The sequence below is a fragment of the Scyliorhinus canicula genome, chromosome 13 (assembly GCF_902713615.1).
Source record: "Scyliorhinus canicula chromosome 13, sScyCan1.1, whole genome shotgun sequence".
Classification (NCBI taxonomy): domain Eukaryota; kingdom Metazoa; phylum Chordata; class Chondrichthyes; order Carcharhiniformes; family Scyliorhinidae; genus Scyliorhinus; species Scyliorhinus canicula.
The window spans coordinates 46,308,234-46,334,728 of NC_052158.1; the positions used below are offsets into that span (position 1 = coordinate 46,308,234).

At 51.2% G+C, this 26,495-nt stretch overlaps 2 protein-coding genes across 2 annotated transcripts in view; both read left to right on the top strand.

Moving 5' to 3' along the window:
* Positions 1-26,495, top strand: part of LOC119976646 (zinc finger protein 2-like) — a 482,048-nt gene that overhangs the window by 410,223 nt on the left and 45,330 nt on the right. The gene's annotated exons all lie outside the window — the stretch shown is intronic.
* LOC119975590 (suppressor of cytokine signaling 3-like) lies at positions 16,826-20,469 on the top strand (the record flags this gene model as incomplete). Its single annotated transcript, XM_038815376.1, has 2 exons — positions 16,826-17,013; positions 19,166-20,469. Coding segments are annotated over 2 exons (939 nt in total), but the record flags the coding sequence as incomplete, so codon positions are not given.

Below are 26,495 nucleotides of genomic sequence, written 5' to 3' on the forward strand. Positions count from 1 at the left end.
TTGCGACCCCCCCCCCCTTACCCCCACACCCTCACCCTCCACCACCAATCACCCCCCCAAACCTGTGCCCCATACTCCCCCCCCCCCCCCCCCCCCCCCCCCCCCGGCCCGCTGTCTATTCATACATGTCATCTTGTGTCTTACAGGACATGTGGGAGATGGGACCGGTCCATCCGGTGTCCCCTGCGCCCATCCAGTGCCAGAGTTGGAGCCCCAGACAGGCGGGCACTGGTGGGGAGAGCAGCCCGATAACCAGCCCTCTGCCCGAAACCCAGGACATCCCGAATCTCGGGTCGGAGGATGACACTGACTTTCACAGCTGCCTCCAACACCCTCCACCATCCCAGAGACTCTGACCTCGGTTGGCAACATTAGTGAAGAGGCTCCTGGGACACTGCCTGGTGCGCACCACACAGTTCATCCAGTACAGCAGATGGAGGTAGGAGCACCCGAGGGGCCGGATGGTCGGAGGGTTGGCCGGTCGCAGGAACCAGCTGCTGTCCAGGTGGGTCCTGGGCTTCTGGAACATCCAGTCCCAGCACAGTGCGCTTTCAGTCAGGGAGCCAGAGAGACACTAGAGGGGATGTCAGTGAGCATCCAGCATCTGCAGGCGCAGGTGGAGGAGTCCAACCGCGTGCAGGAGCAGGGGGTGGTGCCGGTCATGCATGCCACCCAGGCCAACACCGCACGGGTGGAGTCCGCGGTGGAGGCATTGGGGGCGATGCTTCCGGCTATGGATCAGTGTGTCCAAGGCCTGGGGCACTGTGCAGGCAGTGGTTGAAGCCCAGGACAGGGCTGCCCTCTCACAGGCTGCCATGTGCCAGAGCCACCTCGATATTGCAGCGGCACTCCTCAGTATGGCCCAGTCACATCAGGCCATGGCTGAGAACGTCGGCGGCATTGCCCAGGCGCTACCCGGCGTGGTGCAGACACTGGGCGAGGTGGCACAGTCTCAGAGGGAAATGGCCCAGTCACAGGCTGATTTAACACAGGCCCGCAGGATGGTGGCACAATCGCAGGGTGATGTGGTGCAGCCCCAGATGGAGAAACAAAGATACATAGAATTTACAGCACAGAAGGAGGCCATTCGGCCCATCAAGGCTGCACCGGTCCTTGGAAAGATCACCACACTTAAGCCCACACCTCCACCATATCCTCACAACCCAGTAACCCCACCTAACCTAAGGGAAATCCACCTAACCTGCACATCTTTGGACTGTGTGAGGAAAACGGAGCACCCGGGGGAAACCCACGCACACACGGGGAGAACGTGCAGACTCTGCACAGACAGTGACCCAGCCGGGAACTGAACCTGGGACCCTGGAACTGTGAAGCAACTGTGATAACCACTGTGCTACCGTGCCTCCCCACTCCCTGTCCTCCATGGCCGTGAGCATGCAGACCCTGGTCGAGAACAGAGTGGGCCTCCAGGACTAGCAGCACCAGGTGGCGGGGGGCCTCAAGGGATGGCTCCACTCACACCCCCGTCTCATGGAGAAGCCCGAGGGCCAACGGGCACTCTGAGGGAGGAGTAGGTGATGGGGTGCAGTGACCCCCGCAGGGGAGGTGCTGGAACACCCCTGCACCTCGGATTCCCCCCCCCCCCCCCGTCCCTGGCGCATCTGGTGGACAGCGGGCAGAACAGGGTGGCACCATGCCAACTGGGACACCCGAGCAGCGGCCGGGCCCATCTTAGCCGGGTCTCTCGAGGGGACACGCTCCAACAGGCACCCTTGCCTTAGGGCAGGAGTCACAGCAGGCTGCCTCCACTCCTGTTGTACCGTCTGGGGAACCACCTTGGCACAATGTTAGGGCCAGTAAGGCCAGAAAGTTAGACATCAGTTAAATTGGCATGGGTGCAGGGCACAGATTAGTCATACGAACTAGGGCACAGACTGCAAACGTTTGCACAGAATAAACCCCTGTTAGCACCGTACAGTCTGTACCTGGTGATCTGTCTGATGGGTGTAGGGGTGGGCTGGTCAGGGCTGAGTGGGGGAGGGGGACTGTTGCAGGCCCTGTGGTGGACCGTGCTCTCTCCCTCCCCACTCCTGCTGATCGTCCCCAGCAACCCACCCCAGGGAATCAATGTGACCTTGTGATGGAGTGGCCAGCTCGCATGCAGGGATCACCCAGATGGAAGTTGCTACAGGGTGCATGAGTCAGAAGTTGTCATACGATGCAGGGCACGAGAGTTCATTACAGAGCGGGTTGTCATCATGCACCATCCCATGGATCAGACCCACTGTCACTGCCAACCCAGGGCCCCCAGCTCATAGCGGTGCAGAGGGGGGTGCAAGCGAGGGGTTTGGCAGGGTGGGAAGTGAGGGGGTGTGGGTTTGGGATGTGGTGTCTGTGCCCCTGGCCAGCCCCCTACCCCCTCCCCCTTCCTAGTTGGTGAATCTGGAGGCGATCAGAACTTCCCGTGGTCCCGTGGACATTGGTCCTGGCAGACAAGTTTTGCGGCCTCCCAATGCCTGATTGGGCCCCATGTCCTTCCCATCGTCCCCCTCAACCACATTCTCCTCGTCGGATGAGGCCTGCCCTTCCTCCTCATCCACCTTCTCCAACACATCGCCCCTCTGCTGTGCAATATTGTGGATGCAGCAGGTCACCACAATATGGGCACCTCGCTCAGCCTCATACTGGAGTGCCCCTCCAGAGCGGCCCAGGCACCTGAACCGCATCTTCAGGAGGCTGAAGCACCTCTCACAACATTGGTCACTGTGCGGGCATCATTGTAGCAGGTCTCTGCGTTGGTCTGTGGCCTCTGGATACTTATTATGAGCCACGGCCGCAGCGTGTAAGCCCTGTCACCCAGGAGCCAACCCCGAAGCCAGAAAGGCTACACCTTCCTGGGCAGCTTCACAGTTGCTTCACAGCGCTTGGGTCCCAGGTTCGATTCCCCGCTGGGTCACTATCTGTGCAGAGTCTGCATGTTCTCCCCGTGTCTGCATGGGTTTCCTCCGGGTGCTCCGGTTTCCTCTCCAGTCCAAAGAAGTGAGGTTAGGTGGATTGGCCCTGATAAATTGCCCTTAGTGACCAAAAAAAAAAGGTTAGGAAGGGTTATTGGGTTACGGAAATAGGGTGGAGGTGAGGGCTTAAGTGGGTTGGTGCAGACTCGATGGGCTGAATGGCCTCCTTCTGCACTGTATGTTCTATGTCTATGTCTTGAACAAGTCAGGAATCGCCGAGTGTGCCAGGATGAAGGAATCGTGCACATTGCCCAGGTATCGGGCGCAGGGGTGTATGATGCATAGCTGATGGTCACAAACCAGCTGCGCGTTGATTGAGTGGAACCCCTTTCGGTAGTGTAGAGCGGCCTGTTATCCGCAGGTACCTCTAGGGCGACATGCATCCTGCGATCACCCCCTGGCACCTTGGTGGGCTCGGTCCACATCGAAACGTATTGATCCGGCTGGGTATAGGGCCTCCGTGATGGCGCGGATGCGCCTGTGCAACAAGGTCACGAGATCCCGGACAGGTACCCACGGTGACTGGAAGGATCCCGGGACCTAGAACCTCAGGGGGCACCGTCTCCTTGCTTGTCACCAGGAACGGGTGTGCTTCTCCATACCCCAGCAGTGCCAGATGTGCCATCATATGGCAGATGTATCACAATGTCTCTCTTCTCAGCCGGAGTCTCCGATGGCATGACCAGGGGCCGAGGTGGGTTTTCAGCAAGATGGCCACCATAATGGCAGTCGGTGCCTGGGCACCGCCCCAGTCCCGTGGAGGGGGGGGGTCACCCCAACCGCTTGTCCTGTTTCCACCTGTTCCCCGGCCCTGGCAAAGCCCCCCTCCGCCCCCGCCCCCACCCCAGTCAGCACGACCAGGCCGGCACCCTACAGTCACTCCACTTTGTGTCCTACCTCCTCTCTCTCTCAGCAGCCACAAGTGAACCACGTCCTTGGGAACTCGGACCATCAGAGGTGGCGAATTGCAGAGACCCCGGAGAATACCGTGTCAGGCCCACTAATGACACACCAACGGTGTTTAAACACCACACGCATTTATGCCATTTTCGGGGTGCCAGAAAGTCACGATTTGGCGTCAAACTGCCGCCTACCGTGATTTTGTCGTCAGAGGCTATTCTTAGCCCATTCGCATCTCCCGAATTTGCCGTTGGCCAATGGAGAATCACGCCCCATGTGTTTCATATGTCTAATTGCCAAATTGTTAAAATTGGAAAATTCTAGTGATATATATACCTATCTATAGAGCAGTGTGTGAGCCTTTATCTCTGTGTGTCTCGCTGTAAATCGATGTGTATGTGTGTCTCGCTGTAAATCGATGTGTATCTCTGTGTGTCTTGCTGTATATCGCTGTGTATCTGTGTGTGTCTCTCTGTATATCGCTGTGTATCTCTGTGTGTCTCGCTGTATATCGCTGTGTATCTCTGTGTGTCTCTCTGTATATCGCTGTGTATCTGTGTGTGTCTCGCCGTATATCGCTGTGTATCTGTGTGTCTCTCTGTATATCGCATTGTATCTGTGTGTGTCTCTCTGTATATCGCTGTGTATCTCTGTGTGTCTCGCTGTATATCGCTGTGTATCTCTGTGTGTCTCTCTGTATATCGCTGTGTATCTGTGTGTGTCTCGCCGTATATCGCTGTGTATCTGTGTGTGTCTCTCTGTATATCGCTGTGTATCTGTGTGTGTCTCTCTGTATATCGCTATGTATCTGTGCGTGTCTCGCCGTATATCGCTGTGTATCTGTGTGTGTCTCGCTGTATATCGCTGTATATCTGTGTATGCCTCTCTCTGTATATCGCTGTGTATCTCTGTGTGTCTCGCTGTATATCGCTGTGTATCTGTGTGTGTCTCGCTGTATATCGCTGTGTATCTCTGTGTGTCTCGCTGTATATCGCTGTGTATCTGTGTGTCTCGTTGTATATCGCTGTGTATCTGTGTGTCTCGCTGTAAATCGATGTGTATCTCTGTGTCTCGCTGTATATCGATGTGTATCTGTGTGTCTCTCTGTATATCACTGTGTATCTCTGTGTGACTCTCTGTATATCGCTGTGTGTCTCTGTGTGTCTCTCTGCATATCGCTGTGTCTCTCTGTATATCGCTGTGTATCTGTGTGTCTCTCTGTATATCACTGTGTATCTGTGTGTGTCTCGTTGTATATCGCTGTTAATCTCTGTGTGTCTTTGTATCGCTGTGTATCTGATTGTCTCTCTGTATATCGCTGTGTATCTGTGTATATCTCTCTGTATATCGCATTGTATCTGTGTGTGTCTCGCTGTATATCGCTGTGTCTCTCTGCATATCGCTGTGCATCTCTGTGTGTCTCTCTGCATATCGCTATGTATCTGTGTGTGTCTCGCTGTATATCGCTGTGTATCTGTGTGTGTCTCTCTGTATATCGCTGTGTATCTGTGTGTGTCTCTCTGTATATCGCTATGTATCTGTGCGTGTCTCGCCGTATATCGCTGTGTATCTGTGTGTGTCTCTCTGTATATCGCTGTGTATCTATGTGTGTCTCGCTGTATATCGCTGTGTATCTGTGTATGCCTCTCTCTGTATATCGCTGTGTATCTCTGTGTGTCTGTGTATCGCTATGTATCTGTGCGTGTCTCGCCGTATATCGCTGTGTATCTGTGTGTGTCTCTCTGTATATCGCTGTGTATCTGTGTGTGTCTCTCTGTATATCGCATTGTATCTGTATGTGTCTCGCTGTATATCGCTGTGTATCTCTGTGTGTCTCTCTGCATATTGCTGTGCATCTCTGTGTGTCTCTCTGCATATCGCTATGTATCTGTGCGTGTCTCGCCGTATATCGCTGTGTGTCTCTCTGTGTATATCGCGGTGTATCTGTGTGTCTCTGTATATCGCTGTGTATCTGTGTATGTCTCTCTCTGTATATCGCTGTGTATCTGTGTGTGTCTCTCTGTATATCGCTGTGTATCTGTGTGTGTCTCGCTGTATATCGCTGTGTATCTCTGTGTGTCTCTCTGCATATTGCTGTGCATCTCTGTGTGTCTCTCTGCATATCGCTATGTATCTGTGCGTGTCTCGCCGTATATCGCTGGGTGTCTCTCTGTGTATATCGCGGTGTATCTGTGTGTCTCTGTATATCGCTGTGTATCTGTGTATGTCTCTCTCTGTATATCGCTGTGTATCTGTGTGTCTCTGTATATAGCTATGTATCTCTGTGTGTCTCTCTGTATATCGCTGTGTATCTGTGTGTCTCTCTGTATATCGCTGTGTATCTGTGTGTCTCTGTATATCGCTGTGTATCTCTGTGTGTCTCTTTGTATCGCTGTGTATCTGTGTGTCTCTCTGCATATCGCTGTGTATCTGTGTGTGTCTCTCTGTATATTGCTGTGTATCTCTGTGTCTCTCTCTGTATATCGCTGTGTATCTGTGTGTCTCTGTATATCGCTATGTATCTCTGTGTGTCTCTCTGTATATCGCTGTGTATCTGTGTGTCTCTCTGTATATCGCTGTGTATCTGTGTGTCTCTCTGCATATCGCTGTGTATCTGTGTGTGTCTCTCTGTATATTGCTGTGTATCTCTGTGTGTCTCTCTGTATATCGCTGTGTATCTGTGTGTCTCTCTGTATATCGCTGTGTATCTGTGTCTCTCTGCATATCGCTGTGTATCTGTGTGTGTCTCTCTGTATATCGCTGTGTATCTGTGTATGCCTCTCACTGTATATCGCTGTGTATCTGTGTGTGTCTCGCTGTATATCGCTGTGTATCTGTGTGTGTCTCTCTGTATATCGCTGTGTATCTGTGTGTGTCTCGCTGTATATCGCTGTGTATCTGTGTATGCCTCTCTCTGTATATCGCTGTGTATCTGTGTATGCCTCTCTCTGTATATCGCTGTGTATCTGTGTGTGTCTCGCTGTATATCGCTGTGTATCTCTGTGTGTCTCGCTGTATATCGCTGTGTATCTGTGTGTCTCGCTGTAAATCGATGTGTATCTCTGTGTCTCGCTGTATATCGATGTGTATCTGTGTGTCTCTCTGTATATCGCTGTGTATCTCTGTGTGACTCTCTGTATATCGCTGTGTGTCTCTGTGTGTCTCTCTGCATATCGCTGTGTCTCTCTGTATATCGCTGTGTATCTGTGTGTCTTTCTGTATATCACTGTGTATCTGTGTGTGTCTCGTTGTATATCGCTGTGTATCTCTGCGTGTCTTTGTATCGCTGTGTATCTGATTGTCTCTCTGTATATCGCTGTGTATCTGTGTATGTCTCTCTCTGTATATCGCTGTGTATCTGTGTGTGTCTCTCTGTATATCGCATTGTATCTGTGTGTGTCTCGCTGTATATCGCTGTCTATCTCTGTGTGTCTCTCTGCATATCGCTGTGTATCTGTGTGTGTCTCTCTGCATATCGCTATGTATCTGTGCGTGTCTCGCCGTATATCGCTGTGTATCTGTGTGTGTCTCTCTGTATATCGCTGTGTATCTGTGTATGCCTCTCTCTGTATATCGCTGTGTATCTGTTTGTGTCTCTCTGTATATCGCTGTGTATCTGTGTGTGTCTCGCGTATATCGCTGTGTATCTGTGTATGCCTCTCTCTGTATATCGCTGTGTATCTGTGTGTCTCTCTGTATATCGCATTGTATCTGTGTGTGTCTCGCTGTATATCGCTGTGTATCTCTGTGTGTCTCTCTGTATATCGCTGTGTATCTGTGTGTCTTTCTGTATATCACTGTGTATCTGTGTGTGTCTCGTTGTATATCGCTGTGTATCTCTGCGTGTCTTTGTATCACTGTGTATCTGATTGTCCCTCTGTATATCGCTGTGTATCTGTGTATGTCTCTCTCTGTATATCGCTGTGTATCTGTGTGTGTCTCTCTGTATATCGCATTGTATCTGTGTGTGTCTCGCTGTATATCGCTGAGTATCTCTGTGTGTCTCTCTGCATATCGCTGTGCATCTCTGTGTGTCTCTCTGCATATCGCTATGTATCTGTGCGTGTCTCGCCGTATATCGCTGTGTATCTGTGTGTGTCTCTCTGTATATCGCTGTGTATCTGTGTGTGTCTCTCTGTATATCGCATTGTATCTGTGTGTGTCTCGCTGTATATCGCTGTGTATCTGTGTGTGTCTCTGTATATCGCATTGTATCTGTGTGTGTCACTCTGCATATCGCTGTGCATCTCTGTGTGTCTCTCTGCATATCGCTATGTATCTGTGCGTGTCTCGCCGTATATCGCTGTGTATCTGTGTGTGTCTCTCTGTGTATATCGCGGTGTATCTGTGTGTCTCTGTATATCGCTGTGTATCTGTGTATGTCTCTCTCTGTATATCGCTGTGTATCTGTGTGTCTCTGTATATCGCTATGTATCTCTGTGTGTCTCTTTGTATCGCTGTGTATCTGTGTGTCTCTCTGCATATCGCTGTGTATCTGTGTATGTCTCTCTCTGTATATCGCTGTGTATCTCTGTGTGTCTCTTTGTATCGCTGTGTATCTGTGTGTGTCTCTGTATATCGCTTGTATCTGTGTGTGTCTCTCTGTATATCGCTGTGTATCTGTGTGTGTCTCTCTGTATATCGCATTGTATCTGTATGTGTCTCGCTGTATATCGCTGTGTATCTCTGTGTGTCTCTCTGCATATTGCTGTGCATCTCTGTGTGTCTCTCTGCATATCGCTATGTATCTGTGCGTGTCTCGCCGTATATCGCTGTGTGTCTCTGTGTATATCGCGGTGTATCTGTGTGTCTCTGTATATCGCTGTGTATCTGTGTATGTCTCTCTCTGTATATCGCTGTGTATCTGTGTGTGTCTCTCTGTATATCGCTGTGTATCTGTGTGTGTCTCGCTGTATATCGCTGTGTATCTCTGTGTGTCTCTCTGCATATCGCTGTGCATCTCTGTGTGTCTCTCTGTATATCGCTGTGTATTTGTGTGTCTCTGTATATCGCTGTGTATCTCTGTGTGTCTCTTTGTATCGCTGTGTATCTGTGTGTCTCTCTGCATATCGCTGTGTATCTGTGTGTGTCTCTCTGTATATTGCTGTGTATCTCTGTGTGTCTCTCTGTATATCGCTGTGTATCTGTGTGTCTCTCTGTATATCGCTGTGTATCTGTGTCTCTCTGCATATCGCTGTGTATCTGTGTGTGTCTCTCTGTATATCGCTGTGTATCTGTGTATGCCTCTCTCTGTATATCGCTGTGTATCTGTGTGTGTCTCGCTGTATATCGCTGTGTATCTGTGTATGCCTCTCACTGTATATCGCTGTGTATCTGTGTGTGTCTCGCTGTATATCGCTGTGTATCTGTGTGTGTCTCTCTGTATATCGCTGTGTATCTGTGTGTGTCTCGCTGTATATCGCTGTGTATCTGTGTATGCCTCTCTCTGTATATCGCTGTGTATCTGTGTATGCCTCTCTCTGTATATCGCTGTGTATCTGTGTGTGTCTCTCTGTATATCGCTGTGTATCTGTGTGTGTCTCGCTGTATATCGCTGTGTATCTGTGTATGCCTCTCTCTGTATATCGCTGTGTATCTGTGTATGCCTCTCTCTGTATATCGCTGTGTATCTCTGTGTGTCTCGCTGTATATCGCTGTGTATCTCTGTGTGTCTCGCTGTATATCGCTGTGTATCTGTGTGTGTCTCTCTGTATATCGCATTGTATCTGTGTGTGTCTCGCTGTATATCGCTGTGTATCTCTGTGTGTCTCGCTGTATATCGCTGTGTATCTGTGTGTCTCGCTGTAAATCGATGTGTATCTCTGTGTCTCGCTGTATATCGATGTGTATCTGTGTGTCTCTCTGTATATCGCTGTGTATCTCTGTGTGACTCTCTGTATATCGCTGTGTGTCTCTGTGTGTCTCTCTGCATATCGCTGTGTCTCTCTGTATATCGCTGTGTATCTGTGTGTCTTTCTGTATATCACTGTGTATCTGTGTGTGTCTCGTTGTATATCGCTGTGTATCTCTGCGTGTCTTTGTATCGCTGTGTATCTGATTGTCTCTCTGTATATCGCTGTGTATCTGTGTATGTCTCTCTCTGTATATCGCTGTGTATCTGTGTATGTCTCTCTCTGTATATTGCTGTGTATCTGTGTGTGTCTCTCTGTATATCGCATTGTATCTGTGTGTGTCTCGCTGTATATCGCTGTGTATCTCTGTGTGTCTCTCTGCATATCGCTGTGCATCTCTGTGTGTCTCTCTGCATATCGCTATGTATCTGTGCGTGTCTCGCCGTATATCGCTGTGTATCTGTGTGTGTCTCTCTGTATATCGCTGTGTATCTGTGTGTGTCTCTGTATATCGCATTGTATCTGTGTGTGTCTCGCTGTATATCGCTGTGTATCTCTGTGTGTCTCTCTGCATATTGCTGTGCATCTCTGTGTGTCTCTCTGCATATCGCTATGTATCTGTGCGTGTCTCGCCGTATATCGCTGTGTATCTGTGTATGCCTCTCTCTGTATATCGCTATGTATCTGTGCGTGTCTCGCTGTATATCGCTGTGTATCTGTGTGTGTCTCTCTGTATATCGCTGTGCATCTCTGTGTGTCTCTCTGCATATCGCTATGTATCTGTGCGTGTCTCGCCGTATATCGCTGTGTATCTGTGTGTGTCTCTCTGTGTATATCGCGGTGTATCTGTGTGTCTCTGTATATCGCTGTGTATCTGTGTATGTCTCTCTCTGTATATCGCTGTGTATCTGTGTGTCTCTGTATATCGCTATGTATCTCTGTGTGTCTCTCTGTATATCGCTGTGTATCTGTGTGTCTCTCTGTATATCGCTGTGTATCTCTGTGTGTCTCTTTGTATCGCTGTGTATCTGTGTGTCTCTCTGCATATCGCTGTGTATCTGTGTGTGTCTCTCTGTATATTGCTGTGTATCTCTGTGTGTCTCTCTGTATATCGCTGTGTATCTGTGTGTCTCTCTGTATATCGCTGTGTATCTGTGTGTGTCTCTCTGTATATCGCTGTGTATCTCTGTGTGTCTCTCTGTATATCGCTGTGTATCTGTGTGTCTCTCTGTATATCTCTGTGTATCTGTGTGTCTCTCTGTGTATCGCTGTGTATCTCTGTGTGTCTCTGTACATCGCTGTGTATCTGTGTATGTCTCTCTCTGTATATCGCTGTGTATCTGTGTGTCTCTGTATATCGCTATGTATCTCTGTGTGTCTCTCTGTATATCGCTGTGTATCTGTGTGTCTCTCTGTATATCGCTGTGTATCTCTGTGTGTCTCTTTGTATCGCTGTGTATCTGTGTGTCTCTCTGCATATCGCTGTGTATCTGTGTGTGTCTCTCTGTATATTGCTGTGTATCTCTGTGTGTCTCTCTGTATATCGCTGTGTATCTGTGTGTCTCTCTGTATATCGCTGTGTATCTGTGTGTGTCTCTCTGTATATCGCTGTGTATCTCTGTGTGTCTCTCTGTATATCGCTGTGTATCTGTGTGTCTCTCTGTATATCTCTGTGTATCTGTGTGTCTCTCTGTATATCGCTGTGTATCTCTGTGTGTCTCTGTACATCGCTGTGTATCTTTGTGTGTCTCTGTACATCGCTGTGTATCTTTGTGTGTCTCTCTGTGTGTCTCTCTGTATATCGTAGTGTATCTATGTGTCTGTATCGCTGTGTATTTGTATGTGTCTTTCTTTATAACTCTGTGTATCTGTGCGTATCCACGTGTGTGTTATTCTGGCATTCTCCAGCAGAGGACAAATTGTTAAAAGTGTGCATGAATTATGGAACTCAAATCCCAGAATATATAAAGTGTAGCACTCCCCCAGTACTGGCACCAGGGGAAGTGTCAGCCTGGATTATGACGCTCAAATCTTAGAGTATAGGATCCAGCAGAGGGCAGCAGAGCGGAGCTACTGATTGGCTGTTCCGGGGAAATTTGCATACGTGCAGTGCGGTCAGCGTAATTTGAAGGTGGTTTGTGAAGGAGCTGTTGTCAACTGACAGTTGAACCCGAAACACTTCCTCAGTGTTTCCCTCCCTACCCCCTCTCTAACCAAAAAAAAACAACTGGGGTTGTCGGGAAGGTAAGTTTATCTCTTTAAAAACTTACCTTGAAGGGTGACATCACAGCAAAGCAGTGACCTGATTGGCTGGTAAGGAAAGTACTCCAATTAGCATTAGCTGGGGAAAATTTAACTCTTCGTGTGTTGGTGAGTATTGTGATTGGTAAGTAAAACCTTTATTCCTTTCACTTATTAATTATTTGATATTTTATTTTTAGTCAGTTAAGGTAAAGGGTAAAAATGGCAGGAGATCTCAGACCCGTGTTATGCTCCTCGTGCTCAATGTGGGAGTTCAGGGACGTGGCCGATGACCCTGACTCCTTCATGTGCGGGAAGTGTGTCCAGCTGCAGCTCCTGTTAGACCGCATGACGGCTCTGGAGCTGCGGATGGACTCACTTTGGAGCATCCGCGATGCTGAGGAGGTCGTGGATAGCACGTTCAGTGAGTTGGTCACACCGCAGATTAGGATTGGTGAGGGAGACAGGGAATGGGTGACCGAAAGGCAGAGAAAGAGCAGGAAGGCAGTGCAGGTGTCCCCAGTGGTCATCTCCCTCCAAAACAGGTATACCGTTTTGGATACTGTTGGGGGAGATGACTCCCCAGGGGAAGGCAGTAATAGCCAGGCTCATGGCACCGTGGCTGGCTCTGCTGCACAGAAGGGGGGGAAAAAGACTGGCAGGGCTATAGTCATAGGGGATTCAATTGTAAGGGGAGTAGACAGGCATTTCTGTGGTCGAAAATGAGACTCCCGAATGGTATGTTGCCTCCCGGGTGTACGGGTCGGGGATGTCTCAGATCGGCTGCAGGACATACTGAAGGGGGAAGGTGAACAGCCAATTGTCGTGGTGCATATAGGCACCAACGATATAGGTAAAAAACGGGATGAGGTCCGACAATCAGAATTTAGGGAGTTAGGAGACAAGTTAAAAAGTAGGACCTCAAAGGTAGTAATCTCAGGATTGCTACCAGTGCCATGAAACAGTCAGAGTAGAAATTTAAGAATAGTCAGAATGAATACGTGGCTTGAGAGATGGTGCAGGAGGGAGGGGTTCAGATTTTTGGGACATTGGAACCGGTTCTGGTGGCGGTGGGACCATTACAAACCGGATGGTCTACACCTGGACAGGACTGGAACCAATGTCCTCGGGGGTGCTTTTGCTAACACTGTTGGGGAGGTTTTAAACTAATGTGGCAAGGGGATGGGAACCAGATTAGGAAGTTAGAGGTCAGTAAAGAAGCAGCAACTAAAGCCAGTAAGGTACTGGATAATAAACTCAATGTGACTAAGGGGAAGAGTAGACAGGGAAGAGATGATGATCGCAAAGGGACAGGTGGTCTGAGGTGCATTTGTTTTAATGCAAGAAGTGTAGCAGGTAAGGCAGATGAATTTAGGGCTTGGATTAGTACCTGGGAATATGATGTTATTGGTATTACTGAGACTTGGTTGAGGGATGGGCAAAACTGGCAACTAAATATCCCAGGGTATAGATGCTTCAGGAGGGATAGAGAGGGAGGTAAAAGGGGTGGAGGAGTTGCATTACTAGTCAGAGATGATATCACAGCTGTGATTAAGGAGGGCACGATGGAGGATTCGAGCACTGAGGCAATATCGATAGAGCTAAGAAATAGGAAGGGTGCAGTGACATTGTTGGGACTTTACTATAGGCCTCCCAAAATCGAGCGTGAAGTAGAGGTACAAATATGTAGACAGATTGTAGAACAATGTAGGAGCAATAGGGTGGTTGTGATGGGAGATTTTTAACTTCCCCAACATTGAATGGGACTCATGTAGTGTTGGAGGCGTAGATGGAGCAGAATTTGTAAGGAGCATCCAGGAGAGTTTTTTAGAGCAGTATGTAAATAGTCCAACTCGGGAAGGAGCCATACTGGACCTGGTATTGGGGAATGATCCCGGCCAGGTGGTTGACGTTTCAGTCGGCGATTACTTTGGGAATAGCGATCACAATTCCATAAGTTTTAGAATACTCATGGACAAAGACAAGAGTGGTCCTAAAGGAAGAGTGCTAAATTGGGGAAAGGCCAACTATAACAAAATTCGGCAGGAGCTCGGGAATATGGATTGGGAGCAGCTGTTTAAGGGTAAATCCACATTTGAAATGTGGGAGTCTTTTAAGGAAAGGTTGATTAGATTGCAGGACAGACATGTTCCTGTGAAAATGAGAGATAGACGGGTGGAATTGTGAGACTAGCTAAGATGAAAAAGGAAGCGTACATAAGATCGAAGCGACTCAAAACTGATGAAGCTTTGGAGGAATATCGGGAAAGTAGGACAAATCTCAAACGCGCAATAAAGAGGGCTAAAAGGGGTCATGAAATATCTTTGGCTAACAGGGTTAAGGAAAATCCCAAAGCCTTTTATTCGTATATAAGGAGCAAGAGGGTAACTAGAGAAAGGATTGGCCCACTCAAAGACAAAAGAGGGAATTTATGCGTGGAGTCAGAGGAAATGAGTGAGCTTCTTAATGAGTACCTTGCATCGGTATTCACCAAGGGGAGGGACATGATGGATGTTGAGGCTAGGGATGGATGTTTAAATACTCTAGGTCATGCCGGCATAAGGAAGGGGGAGGTTTTGGGTATTCTAAAAGGCATTAAGGTGGACAAGTCCCCAGGACCGGATGGGATCTATCCCAGGTTACTGAGGGAAGCGAGGGACGAAATAGATGGGGCCTTAACAGATATCTTTGCAGCATCCTTGAGCAAGTGTGAGGTCCCGGAGGACTGGAGAATTGCTAATGTTGTCCCTTTGTTTAAGAAGGGTAGCAGGGATAATCCAGGGAATTATAGACCTGTGAGCTTGACATCAGTGGTAGGCAAACTGTTGGAGAAGATACTGAGGGATAGGATCTATTCACATTTGGAAGAAAATAGACTTATCAGTGATAGGCAGCATGGTTTTGTGCAGGGAAGGTCATGTCTTACAAACCTAATAAAATTCTTTGAGGAAGTGACAAAGTTAATTGATGAGAGAAGGGCTGTAGATGTCATATACATGGACTTCAGTAAAGCATTTGATAAAGTTTCCCACGGCAGGTTGATGGAAAAAGTGAAGTTGTATGGGGTTCAGGGTGTACTAGCGAGATGGATAAAGAACTGGCTGGGCAACAGGAGGCAGAGAGTAGTGGTGGAAGGGAGTGTCTCAAAATGGAGAAAGGTGACTAGTGGTGTTCCACAGGGATCTGTGCTCGGACCACTGTTGTTTGTGATATACATAAATGATCTGGACGAAGATATTAGTGGTCTGATGAGCAAGTTTGCAGATGATACCAAGATTGGTGGAGTTGCAGATAGCGAGGCTGACTGTCAGAGAATACAGCAAAATATAGATAGATTGGAGAGTTGGGCAGAGAAATGGCAGATGGAGTTCAATCCAGGCAAATGTGAGGTGATGCATTTTGGAAGATCTAATTCAAGAGCAGACTATATGGTCAATGGAAGAGTCCTGGGGAAAATTGATGTACAGAGAGATCTGGGAGTTCAGGTCCATTGTACCCTGAAGGTGGTAACGCAGGTCGATAGAGTGGTCAAGAGGCATACAGCATGCTTGCCTTCATCGGACGGGGTACTGAGTACAAGAGTCGGCAGGTCATGTTACAGTTGTATCGGACTTTGGTTAGGCCACATTTGGAATACTGCGTGCAGTTCTGGTCGCCACATTACCAGAAGGATGTGGATGCTTTAGAGAGGGCGCAGAGGAGGTTCACCAGGATGTTGCCTGGTGTGGAGGGTGCTAGCTGTGAAGAAAGGTTGAGTAGATTAGGATTGTTTTCATTGGAAAGACAGAGGTTGAGGGGAGACCTGATTGAGGTCTACAAAATTATGAGGAATGGATAGGGTGAATAGCAACAAGCTTTTTCCAAGAGTGGGGTGTCAATTACAAGGGGTCACAATTTCAAGGTGAGAGGGGAAAAGTTTAAGGGAGATATGCGTGGAAAGTTTTTTACGCAGAGGGTGGTGGGTGCCTGGAGTGCTTTGCCAGCGGAGGTGGTAGAGGCGGGCATGATAGCATCATTTAAGATGCATCTGGACAGATATATGTACGGGTGGGGAACAGAGGATAGACCTTGGAAAATAGGCAACGTTTAGATAAAGGATCTGGATCGGAGGGCCGAAGGGCCTGTTCCTGTGCTGTAATTTTCTTTGTTCTTTGTTCTATATCCATCTCCCCCTGACACTGCAGCACTCCTCAATCTTCTCTCTAGTGCAACTCCTCAATCTCTCTCCCTCTCTGCCTCCCTCTATTTCTCTCTGCCAGTCTCTCTCGCTGTCTCTCACTGTGTCTGTCTTTCGCTGTCTCTCTCCATGTCTCCCGCCCTCTCTCTCGCTTTTGCAGTCTATGTGTTTCTGTCTGCCTATCTCACTCTCTTGCTTTCTCTTTTCCTTTCCTACTCTCCTATGTCGCTGTCTCCCTTCCTTTGCTGCTACTCTCTCTGTCCCTCCCTCTATTTTCCTCATTCTCTCTCTCTGGCCATCTTTCTCTCTGTTTCTATCTGTGTGTTCTATCTGATGCCCACTCGGGCATCCGTGTCGCTGTCTCGCTCTGTTTATAACTGTCTCCCTCTCACTCTGTCTTTCACTCTGTGTTGCTATCGCTCTGTGTCACTGTCTGTTTGTCGTTCTCTCTCTCTCCCTCTGCCCATAACTGCCTCCTTTTACCAGAAACTCATGTTGCTTCCCAGCTGATTACAACCGCTTCCAGTAATCCCCAGTGGGGGCAGGGTGGGGGAGGGGCTGGGCAGAGCTGGCAGCCAATCGGCAGTGTGGACTGTCGGACGGGGCCAGACAGTGGTTTGGTAGTGTAGCCAAACGGACGATAGGACCCCACGTGTACCTGTCACCGAGCTGGATGATTGACAGGCGGATCCTGGGCTCAGAAACAAGTTCAGAGACACTTTGCAGAGTTCGTTAAGTTTGTTCAGCTCGTTCTCTCTGTAACCTGCCCGTTTGCTTCCTTGTGCTGTGCAGACCACTTTCACCCTTCGCAATATGTTTTCACAGAAATCCCATCTGAACTCTGGGGTATAGAGGTAAGATGTTTTAAGTGAGTATTTCTGTTTATTCTTCCTTATTTGCAACATTCGCTTCAAACCGTGCTCTTGTGTAATATTTGAGTATCTGTGTCTTTCAGCCACTTGCAAATCCACCCTTCTCTCACCCACCCCCATTTCTCACAGTGCAGAGGGAGATCCTTCGGTCCGTCATGCCTTCTGCTAGCCCTATCCACATCTTTTGTTTCATCTGCGAGATTCATTTTTAATCTGTTGGATTATTAATTTTTTTTATTAGTTTCTTTTCACGTGGAGGGCTTCTTTGGGAGTTTAGCTGAGTGGCGGAGGATTGGGTTGTGTTAATATTTGCAGACATTCCCACTCGGGCTCTGTGCGCAGTTGTGGGGCATAAAGAGTTCATTGGTGAGGGTGAGTTGGATTCTTCCCCTTGTGCAATGCCAAGTGAAGAAATCATTTTGCACTCGCGACATTTAACTCTTCTTTGCCTCTCCACCAATGCTGCTACACTTGCTGATCTTATTCAGAATTTTCGGTTTTTAAATATATGGAAATTGCATTAAAAGCTAGCAGTTTAAAAGTGGAAATGGGTTGTGCAGGAGTAGAGGATTCGGTCCATTGAGTCTGCACCAACCCTCTGATAGAGCACCCTACCTCGGCCCACTTCCCCACAAACCCCATCTAACCATTGAACGTGAAGGGCAATTTATCATGGCCAATCCACCTAATTTACACATCTTTGGACTATGGGAGGAAACCGGAGCACCCGGAAGAAACCCACGTAGACACATGCAACCTCCACAGGGACAGTCGCCCAAGGCCAGAATTGAACCTGGGTTCCTGGCACTATGAGGCAGTAATGCCTGGCCATGTTGCTCTTCTCATATCTGTCTTAAATGGACAACCCACCACTCTGAGATTATGCTTGCTCTGGTCCTTGACTCTCCCATAAGGGGAAACATCCTCTCACCATCTACCCTGTGAAGCTCCCTGAGAATCCTACACATTTCAATGCGGTCACCTCTCATTCTTCTAAACTCCAATGAGTACAGAACCAACCTAGGGCAGCATGGTAGCACAAGTGGATAGTACTGTGGCTTCACAACACCAGGGTCCCAGGTTCGATTCCCCACTGGGTCACTGTCTGTGCAGAGTCTGCACGTTCTCCCCGTGTCTGCGTGGGTTTCTTCCGGGTGCTCTGGTTTCCTCCCACAATCTAAGATGTGCAGGTTAGGTGGATTGGCCATGATAAAGTTGCCCTTAGTGACCAAAAAGGTGAGGAGGGGTTATTGAGTTACGGGGATAGGGTGGAAGTGGGTCGGTTCAGACTCAATGGGCCGAATGGCCTCCTTCTGCATTGTATGTTCTATGTTCTATTCAACCTTTCCTCCTAAGAAAATCACTCCATAGTTGGAATCAACTGAGTGAACCTTCGCTGGACTGTCCCCAATGCCAGTATTTCTTACCTTGAATAAGGGGATCAAAACTGTCAGTGTCCCAAGTGTGATCTAACAAGGTGAGGCCTTGTATAGTTTTAGTGGGCCTTCCCCATTTTTACACTCCATTTCCTTCGAAGTAAAGGCCAACATTCCATTTGCCTTCCCAATTACTGCTGAACTTGCATGCTAGCTTTTTGTGATTGACGACTAGCATGGGTTTTCCATATTTTATACGGAAAACTTGTTTGAATATGGAAGTACGCTTTCTCTTATTGCAGTACGTAAAGGAGACAGCTGATTTGCAAGCCGCCTTCCAAATAATTAATTTCTATTGTGAATAATTAATTGTGGCCCCAGCACGGATCCCTGTGGCACTCCACGAGTTAGAGGTTCTGAAAAAGCTCCTGTTGGGGCATCACGGTGGCGCAGTGGGTTAGCACTGCAGCCTCATGGTGCTGAGGTCCCAGGTTCGATCCCAGCTCTGGGTCACTGTCCATGTGGAGTTTACACATTCTCCCCGTGTTGTGTGGGTTTCGCCTCCACATTCCAAAAATGTGCAAGCTAGGTGGATTGGCCACGCTAAATTGCCCCCCAATTGGAAAAATGATTGGGTACACTACATTTATAAAAAAAAAAGCTTCTGTTATCCCAACTCTCTCTTTCAGTTGGTCAATTTTCTATCCATGCAAACCCCTGCGGTTTGTTAGAAGGTGCAATCTAAATTCTGTCTGTTTCCATTCTTTTGCAGCTTTACCTGGAATTGGCGATGGAAGAGTTTGGCTAAAGGAACCACGGCGTCAGACGGGGATGGAAAGGGGGGGTATCAATTGCCCCAGTGCAGAGTGGGGAGAGCGTGGGGGTCTGGAGGACCTAGGAGAGCGGAGAGGCTAGAGTCTGAGGATGGCCAGGCACCGGTTGCCCTTACTAGCCTGGAGGCTGGGTACCGTTTCAAGGCATTCTCGGGTGACCTGGGGCAGGTGGAGGGTGCATTGGAGCGGCTGGAGTCCAGTGGCTTCTACTGGGCCGCTCTGTCGGGCACAGAGGCCAAGGAGCGGCTGTCCGGTCAGCCGGTCGGCACCTTCCTGCTGCGCGACTCGGCCGACCCCAGGCATCTCTTCACTCTCAGTGTGCGGACCGAAACAGGCATTACCAACCTGCGGGTGTGCCAACGGGAGGCCCAGGCCCCTGGTGGGGGGATCTTTTACCTGGAAACAGAGGGTGGGGGGACACCCGCGTCTCCGTCCCCTGAGGCTGTCGCCTACAACTGCGTGGTCAAGCTGGCCGACTACTACGTGCGGCTGTCGGGTGCCGGTGCGGCTCTGTATAGGCGGCGGGGCAGGGGCCAGGATCCAATGCCCCTACTGCTGCGCAGGCCCCTGCTGTGCAAGGTGCCCACCTTGCAGGACCTGTGCCGCCGGGCACTCAACCTCCAGCTGGCCAGTGGAGACCTTGAGGCCCTCCCTCTGCCCAGCAGCTTAAGGGACAGCCTCAGGGACTAAGTACTGGCATTGTCGGAGAGGCTGGCATATTTAAAGGGCCACATCCTCCATCCCCACCCCCACCAGTGACAGACAGACTCCACATACGGTAAAAAAGAGCTGAGGACCAGCATTTTGGACAATTAACAGGAACCTCAAAAGTGGCACCTGGTTTCTTAAAGGGCCCACTGACAGTTAAAGGGATGATTGACTTCAGAGACACTGAAAGGCACCTGGAAGACTGTTTTGGGAAATTGAATAGGATCCGACTCTGACAACTCGCGGATGAAAGGAAGAGTCAGCGCTCTCCACTGGAGCCCCTTGAAGATCAGAGGAGACCTGATCAAACCTTTTTTCATAAGACAAACCCCTTTCACCCCAGGAATTGACCTGTTGAACCTTGTCTGAATTGAATCTAACACAATTAAGCCCTTTCTTAAATAAGGGGAACAAAACTGTACACAGTATTCCTGATGTGGTCTTACCAACGCTCTGTACAACTTCAGCAAAATATCCCTACTTTTATATTTCATAAGGGAGTTGCAATAAACGTCGACATTTCACTTGCCTTCCAGATCACTTGCTGCATCTGCTTACCAACTTCTTTGTGATTTCTGTACCGGGACACCCAGATCCCTCTGCACCTTAAAAATAACCTCTCCATTTTGGTGATTATTCTGCTTTTCTGTTCTCCCTGCTAAAGTGAACAGGTTCTCATTTATCATCGAATTTACAGTGCAGAAGGGACATTGGAATCCAATCTTCCAATTTCTTTGCTCACTCGTTCCACCTTGTATCCCCCCTCCCTTTGTAGATGCTTTTTATCCTCCTCTCAGCTCACCTTTCCACCTACCCTGTTTTCTTCAGGCAATTAGTGGTTGGAGATGCCTGGGATTGAATTGGGGTTGGGGGGTAGGGAATGGGTGTGGGGGGGGGCTCAGATGTGCAGAGGGTGCATTCTACCGTTGAGCCAAGTCCCCACTTGTGCAGGTGAGGGTCATGCCGGTGAGAATGGGACAGCCTTGGCTGAAATTGGGAGCAGTGATGACCATAAACAGTCAGCTCTTCCCCTTGAAAGAGACTGGGAACGCAATGACGTGTCAACGTGGAGAGAGAGAAAATGCCCGCTATCGAGGAGTTTCATGGATCGACACAGGGAGAATGAAGTACAGCTGGTTAGTCGCCTGTATTGTGCCATTTCCGTTGCTAATCCTACTATGTTCTTTGTTCTCTATTGGTTCATGAGATGTGGGTTGTTGCTGGCTTGTCTGGCATTTATTGCCCATCCCTGATTGCCCTTCAAGTAGTTGGTGCTGAACTGCCTTCTTGAGCTGCAGCAGTCCCTGTGGTTTAGGTAAATGCACACTGCTGTTAGGGAGGGAACTCCAAGATTTTGACCCAGTAACAGTGAAGGAACGGCTGATATATTTCCAAGTCAGGGTGGTGAGCGGCTCGGCGGCGAACCTCCAGGTGGTCGTGTTCCTCATGAGTCTGCTCTCCTTGTCCTTCTAGATGGTAGAGGTAACGGGATTGGAAGGTGCTATCGAAGGAGGGTCGCTGCAGGATCTCCGGAGGATCTCCAGACTGAGCCATTCTGGTATTTCTGGCGAGCGCGCACCGTTGTTATTCTTTCATTTGACATCCTTCACTCCCCGGCCCCTCACCCCCCCCGGCCCCTCACCCCCCCGGCCCCTCACTCCCCGGCCCCTCACTCCCCGGCCCCTCACTCCTGGTAATGAGGATATCTGTGCGTGGGAGTGTCTTGATTAACGTTGGGTGCATGTTGATGGGACGGAGGCGGGGTGGGCCATTCAGGTTCCCAATGGTGACCCCAACATGAGAGGACTATTTCTGCTGGGGGCTCCCCGATATTGAGTGTATCCCGGGGAAGGGGTGGGGGTGGGGGTGGGGGGGAAGTGAGAGGGGACTCCAGAGGGGAGAAAGTGGAAAAGTAAGGGGTTTTAAAATGAAGGAAAGGCGACAAACTGACAAGAAATCTCAAGAATGGTTTATGTCAAGTGTTGGCTGAAAACTGGGACACTTGAGAAAGTTGTCAGGACATTTCCGAGCACACGTATTTGGAGCAGGAGGAGGCAATTCGGCCCCTCAGCCTGATTACTCATTCAATAAGATCCCGCTGATCTGATTGTAACCTTGACCCCACATTCCTGTTGACCCCGATAACCTTGAACATAAAACTGTGATTGTCCTGATGCCCAAAGACCAGCTCCGATAGTGTTGGAGGTTCAGGACTGAGGGTTGAGGAAAGGTTGGGGGAAAGATAATCACATTGTAAGTGGAACAATTGTTGTGGTTTTTATTTGTTCCCAGGTGGGCTAGGTCAAGGGGTTTATGTGTTGGAAACTTTGCCCAGCACTGTGTGTCACTCCCCCCTCGGTCACTCCCCCTCTCGGTCTCTCCCCCTCTCGGTCTCTCTCCCTCTCGGTCTCTCCCCCTCTCGGCACTGTGTGTGTGAGGTTTGTTTGGGGGGGGGAGGGGGGGGGGGGGTGAAGGGAGGCGTGTGGAGGAGAGACATAAGTATCAGGAGAATTCAAATCAGAATTCAAATATTCTCTCTCCAGTCTCTCTCTCTCTCTCCCTCCCATGTTTTTTTCTGTCTCTCGCTCTCTCACTCTCCCCCTGTCTCTCTCTCTCTCTCTGTCTCCCCCTGTCTCTCTTTCTGTCTCCCCCTGTCTCTCGCTCTCTCCCCAGGTCTCTCTCTCTCTCTCTCCCCATCTCTCTCTTTCTCCTACCCATCTCTCTCTCTCTCTCTCTCTCTCCCTGCCTCTCTCTTGCCTGTCTCTCTCTCTCTCTCCCCCCTGTCTCTCCCCCCCCCCTCCCCCCCCCCCCCCCCCCAGGCATCTCTCTCTCTCCCCATCTCTCTCTCTCTGCCCCCCCCCCCCCCCATCTCTCTCTGCCTGCCTCTCTCTCTCTCTCCGTCTGTCTCTCTCTCTCTCTCTCCCCCTGTCTCTCTCTCTCTCTCCCCCCAGGTCTCTCTCTCTCTCCCCATCTCTCTCTCCTGGTTCTCTCTCTCTCTGTCTGTCTCTCTCTCGTCCGTCTCTCTCTCCCCGATCACTCTCTCTCTCCACCTGTCTCTCTCTCTCTCTCCCCATCTCTCTCTCTCTGCCTGCCTCTCTCTCTCTCCGTCTGCCACTCTCTCGTCTCTCTCTCTCTCTCCCCCGGTCTCTCTCTCTCTCCACCTCTCTCTATCTCTGCCTGTCTTTCTCTCTCTCTCTCTCGCCCCCTGCCTCTATCTCTCCCTGTCTCTCTCTCTCTCTCTCTCTCTCCCCCTGCCTCTCTCTCCGCCTCCCTCCATATCTCGCTGTTTATGTATGTAAGTCGCTTTCCGTTTCTCTCTGTCACACTGCCTCTCCTCTCGGTCTTTCTCTCTGTCTCTTCTGCTTTCATTGAATCTATCTCTGCCTTTCGGACTTCCTCTCCGGGTCTCCTCTCTCTTCATCTCCCTCGGTCTCCCTCTCGGTACCCCTGAAGGTCTCTTCCCCGTCTCCTCGCTCTCGTCTCTCCCCCTCTCGGTCTCTCTCCCTCTCGGTCTCTCCCCCTCTCGGTCTCTCCCCCTCTCGGTCTCTCTCCCTCTCGGTCACTCTCCCTCTCGGTCTCTCTCCCTCTCGGTCTCTCTCCCTCTCGGTCTCTCCCTCTCTCTGTCTCTCTCGCTCTCGGTCTCTCTCGCTCTCGGTCTCACTCCCTCTCGGTCTCTCCCCCTCTCGGTCTCTCTCCCCTCTCGGTCCCTCTCCCTCTCGGTCTCTCTCCCTCTCGGTCTCTCCCCCTCTCGGTCTCTCCTCCCTCTCGGTCTCTCTCCCTCTCGGTCTCTCTCGCTCTCCCCCTCTCGGTCACTCCCCCCCTCGGTCGCTCCCCCCCTCGGTCTCTCTCCCTCTCGGTCTCTCCCCTCTCGGTCGCTATCCCTCTCGGTCTCTCCCCTCCGGTCTCCCTCGGTCTCTCCCTCGGTCTCTCTCCCCTCTCGGTCTCTCTCCCTCTCGGTCTTCTTCCCCCTCTCGGATCTCTCCCCCTCTCGGTCCCCCTCTCGGTCTCTCCCTCTCGGTCTTACCCCCTCTCGGTCTCTCCCCTCTCGGTCTCCCCCCTCTCGGTCTCTCCTCTGGTTCTCTCCCCCTCTCGGTTCTCTCCCTCTCTGTCTCTCCCCCTCTCGGTCTCTCCGTCCCTCTCGTCTCTCTCTCGTCGTCTCCCTCTCGGTCTCTCCGCCTCTCTGCTCTTCCCTCTCTGTCTCTCTCCCTCTCGGTCTCTCCCTCGCTCTCGGTCTCTCCCTCACTCTCGGTCTCTCTCGCTCTCGGTCTCTCCCTCACTCTCGGTCTCTCCCTCACTCTCGGTCTCTCTCACTCTCGGTCTCTCCCTCTCTCGGTCTTCATCTCCTCTAGCGGTCTCTCATCCCTCTCGGTCCTCCCCCTCGCGGTCCCTCTCTCACGCTCGGTCTCTCTCCCTCTCGGTCTCTCTCCCTCTCGGTCTCTCCGCCTCTCTGTCTCTCTCCCTCTCGGAAATCTCTCCCCCTCGGTCTCTCCTCCCTCTCGGTCACTCCCCTCTCGTCTCCCCCCCAACCCCCCCCCTCATCCGCCTCTCGGTCTCGTTCATCCTCCTCTCGGTCTTCCTCCCTCTCGGTCTCGCTCCCTCTCCTCGGTCTTCTCTCTCCCTCGCGGTCTCTCCCCTCTCAGTCCACCCCCTCTCGGTCTCTCTCTCCCTCTCGGTCTCTTCCCTCCTCGGTCTCCTCATCCCTCTCGGTCCCATCTTCTCCCTCTCGGTCTCTCTCCCAGGTCTCTCATCCCTCTCGGTCTCTCTCCCCTCTCGGTCTCTCTCCCTCTCGGTCGCATCTCCTCTCGGTCACTCCGCCCTCTCGACTCTCTCACCCTCTCGGCTCTCTCACCCTCTCGGTCTCTCGCCCTCTCGCCCTCTCGTCTCGCCCTCTCAGGTCTCTCCTCCCTCATCCGTCTCTCCCCCTCTCGGTTCTCTCCCTCTCGGTCTCTCTCCTCTCGGTCTCTCTCCCTCTCGGTCTCTCTCCCTCTCGGTCTCTCTCCCTCTCGGTCTCTCCCTCTCGGTCTCTCCGCCTCTCGGTCTCTCCCCCTCTCGGTCTCTCTCGCTCTCGGTCTCTCTCCCTCTCGGTCTCTCTCCCTCTCGGTCTCTCTCCCTCTCGGTCTCTTCCCCTCTCGGTCTCTCCGCCTCTCGGGTCTCTCCCCTCTCGGTCTCTCCGCCTCTCGGTCTCTCCCCTCTGGTCTCTCTCCTCTCGGTCTGCCCCCCTCTCGGTCACTCCCCCCTCGGTCACCCCTCTCGGTCTCCCCTCTCGGTCACTCCCCCCCTCGGTCACTCCCCCCTCGGTCTCTCTCCCTCTCGGTCTCTCCCCCTCTCGATAATCCCCCCCTCGGTCACTCCCCCCCCTCGGTCTCTCTCCCTCTCGGTCTCTCTCGCTCTCTCCCCCTCTCGGTCACTCCCCCCTCTCGGTCTCTCCCCCCCTCGGTCCCTCCCCCTCGGTCACTCCCCCCCTCGGTCACTCCCCCCCTCGGTCACTCCCCCCCCTCGGTCACTCCCCCCCTCGGTCTCTCTCCCTCTCGGTCTCTCTCCCTCTCGGTCTCTCCCCCTCTCGGCACTGTGTGTGTGAGGTTTGTTTGGGGGGGGGGGGGGGGGGGGTGTGACGGGAGGGTGTGGAGGAGAGACATAAGTATCAGGAGAATTCAAATCAGATTCAAATATTCTCTCTCAGTCTCTCTCCCTCTCTCCTCCCATGTTTTTTTTCTGTCTACTCGCTCTTCCCACTCTCCCGTCCTCTCTCTATGTCTCCCCCTGTCTCTCTTTCTGTTCTCCCCCCTGTCTCTCGCTCTCTCCCCAGGTCTCTCTCTCTCTCTCCCCATCTCTCTCTTTCTCCTACCCATCTCTCTCTCTCTCTCTCTCCCTGCCTCTCTCTCGCCTGTCTCTTTCTCTCTCCCCCCTGTCTCTCGCTCTCTCTCCCCCCCCCCCCCCCCCCCCCCCCCCCCCCCCCCCCCCTCTCTCTCTCCCCCCATCTCTCTCTCTCTCCCCCATCTCTCTCTGCCTGCCTCTCTCTCTCTCTGTCTGTCTCTCTCTCGTCTCTCTCTCTCTCTCCCTATCTCTCTCTCTCTTCCCCAGGTCTCTCCCTCTCTCCCCATCTCTCTCTCCTGGTCTCTCTCTCTCTCCGTCTGTCTCTCTCTCGTCTCTCTCTCTCTCCCGATCACTCTCTCGGTCTCTCCCCCTCTCGGTCTCTCTCTCCCTCGGTCTCTCTCCCTCTCGGTCCCTCCCCCTCTCGGTCTCTCTTGCTCTCGGTCTCTCCCCCTCTCGATCTCTCCCCCTCTCGGTCTCTCTCCCTCCCCCTCTCGGTCACTCCCCCCCTCAGTCCCTCCCCCTCTCGGTCCCTCTCCCTCTCGGTCTCTCTCCCTCTCGGTCTCTCCCCCTCTCGGTCTCTCTCCCTCTCGGTCTCTCTCCCTCTCGGTCTCTCTCCCTCTCGGTCTCTCCCCCTCTCGGTCTCTCCCTCTCGGTCTCTCCCCCTCTCGGTCGCTATCCCTCTCGGTCTCTCTCCCTCTCGGTCTCTCTCCCCCTCTCGGTCTCTCTCCCGCTCGGTCTCTCTCCCTC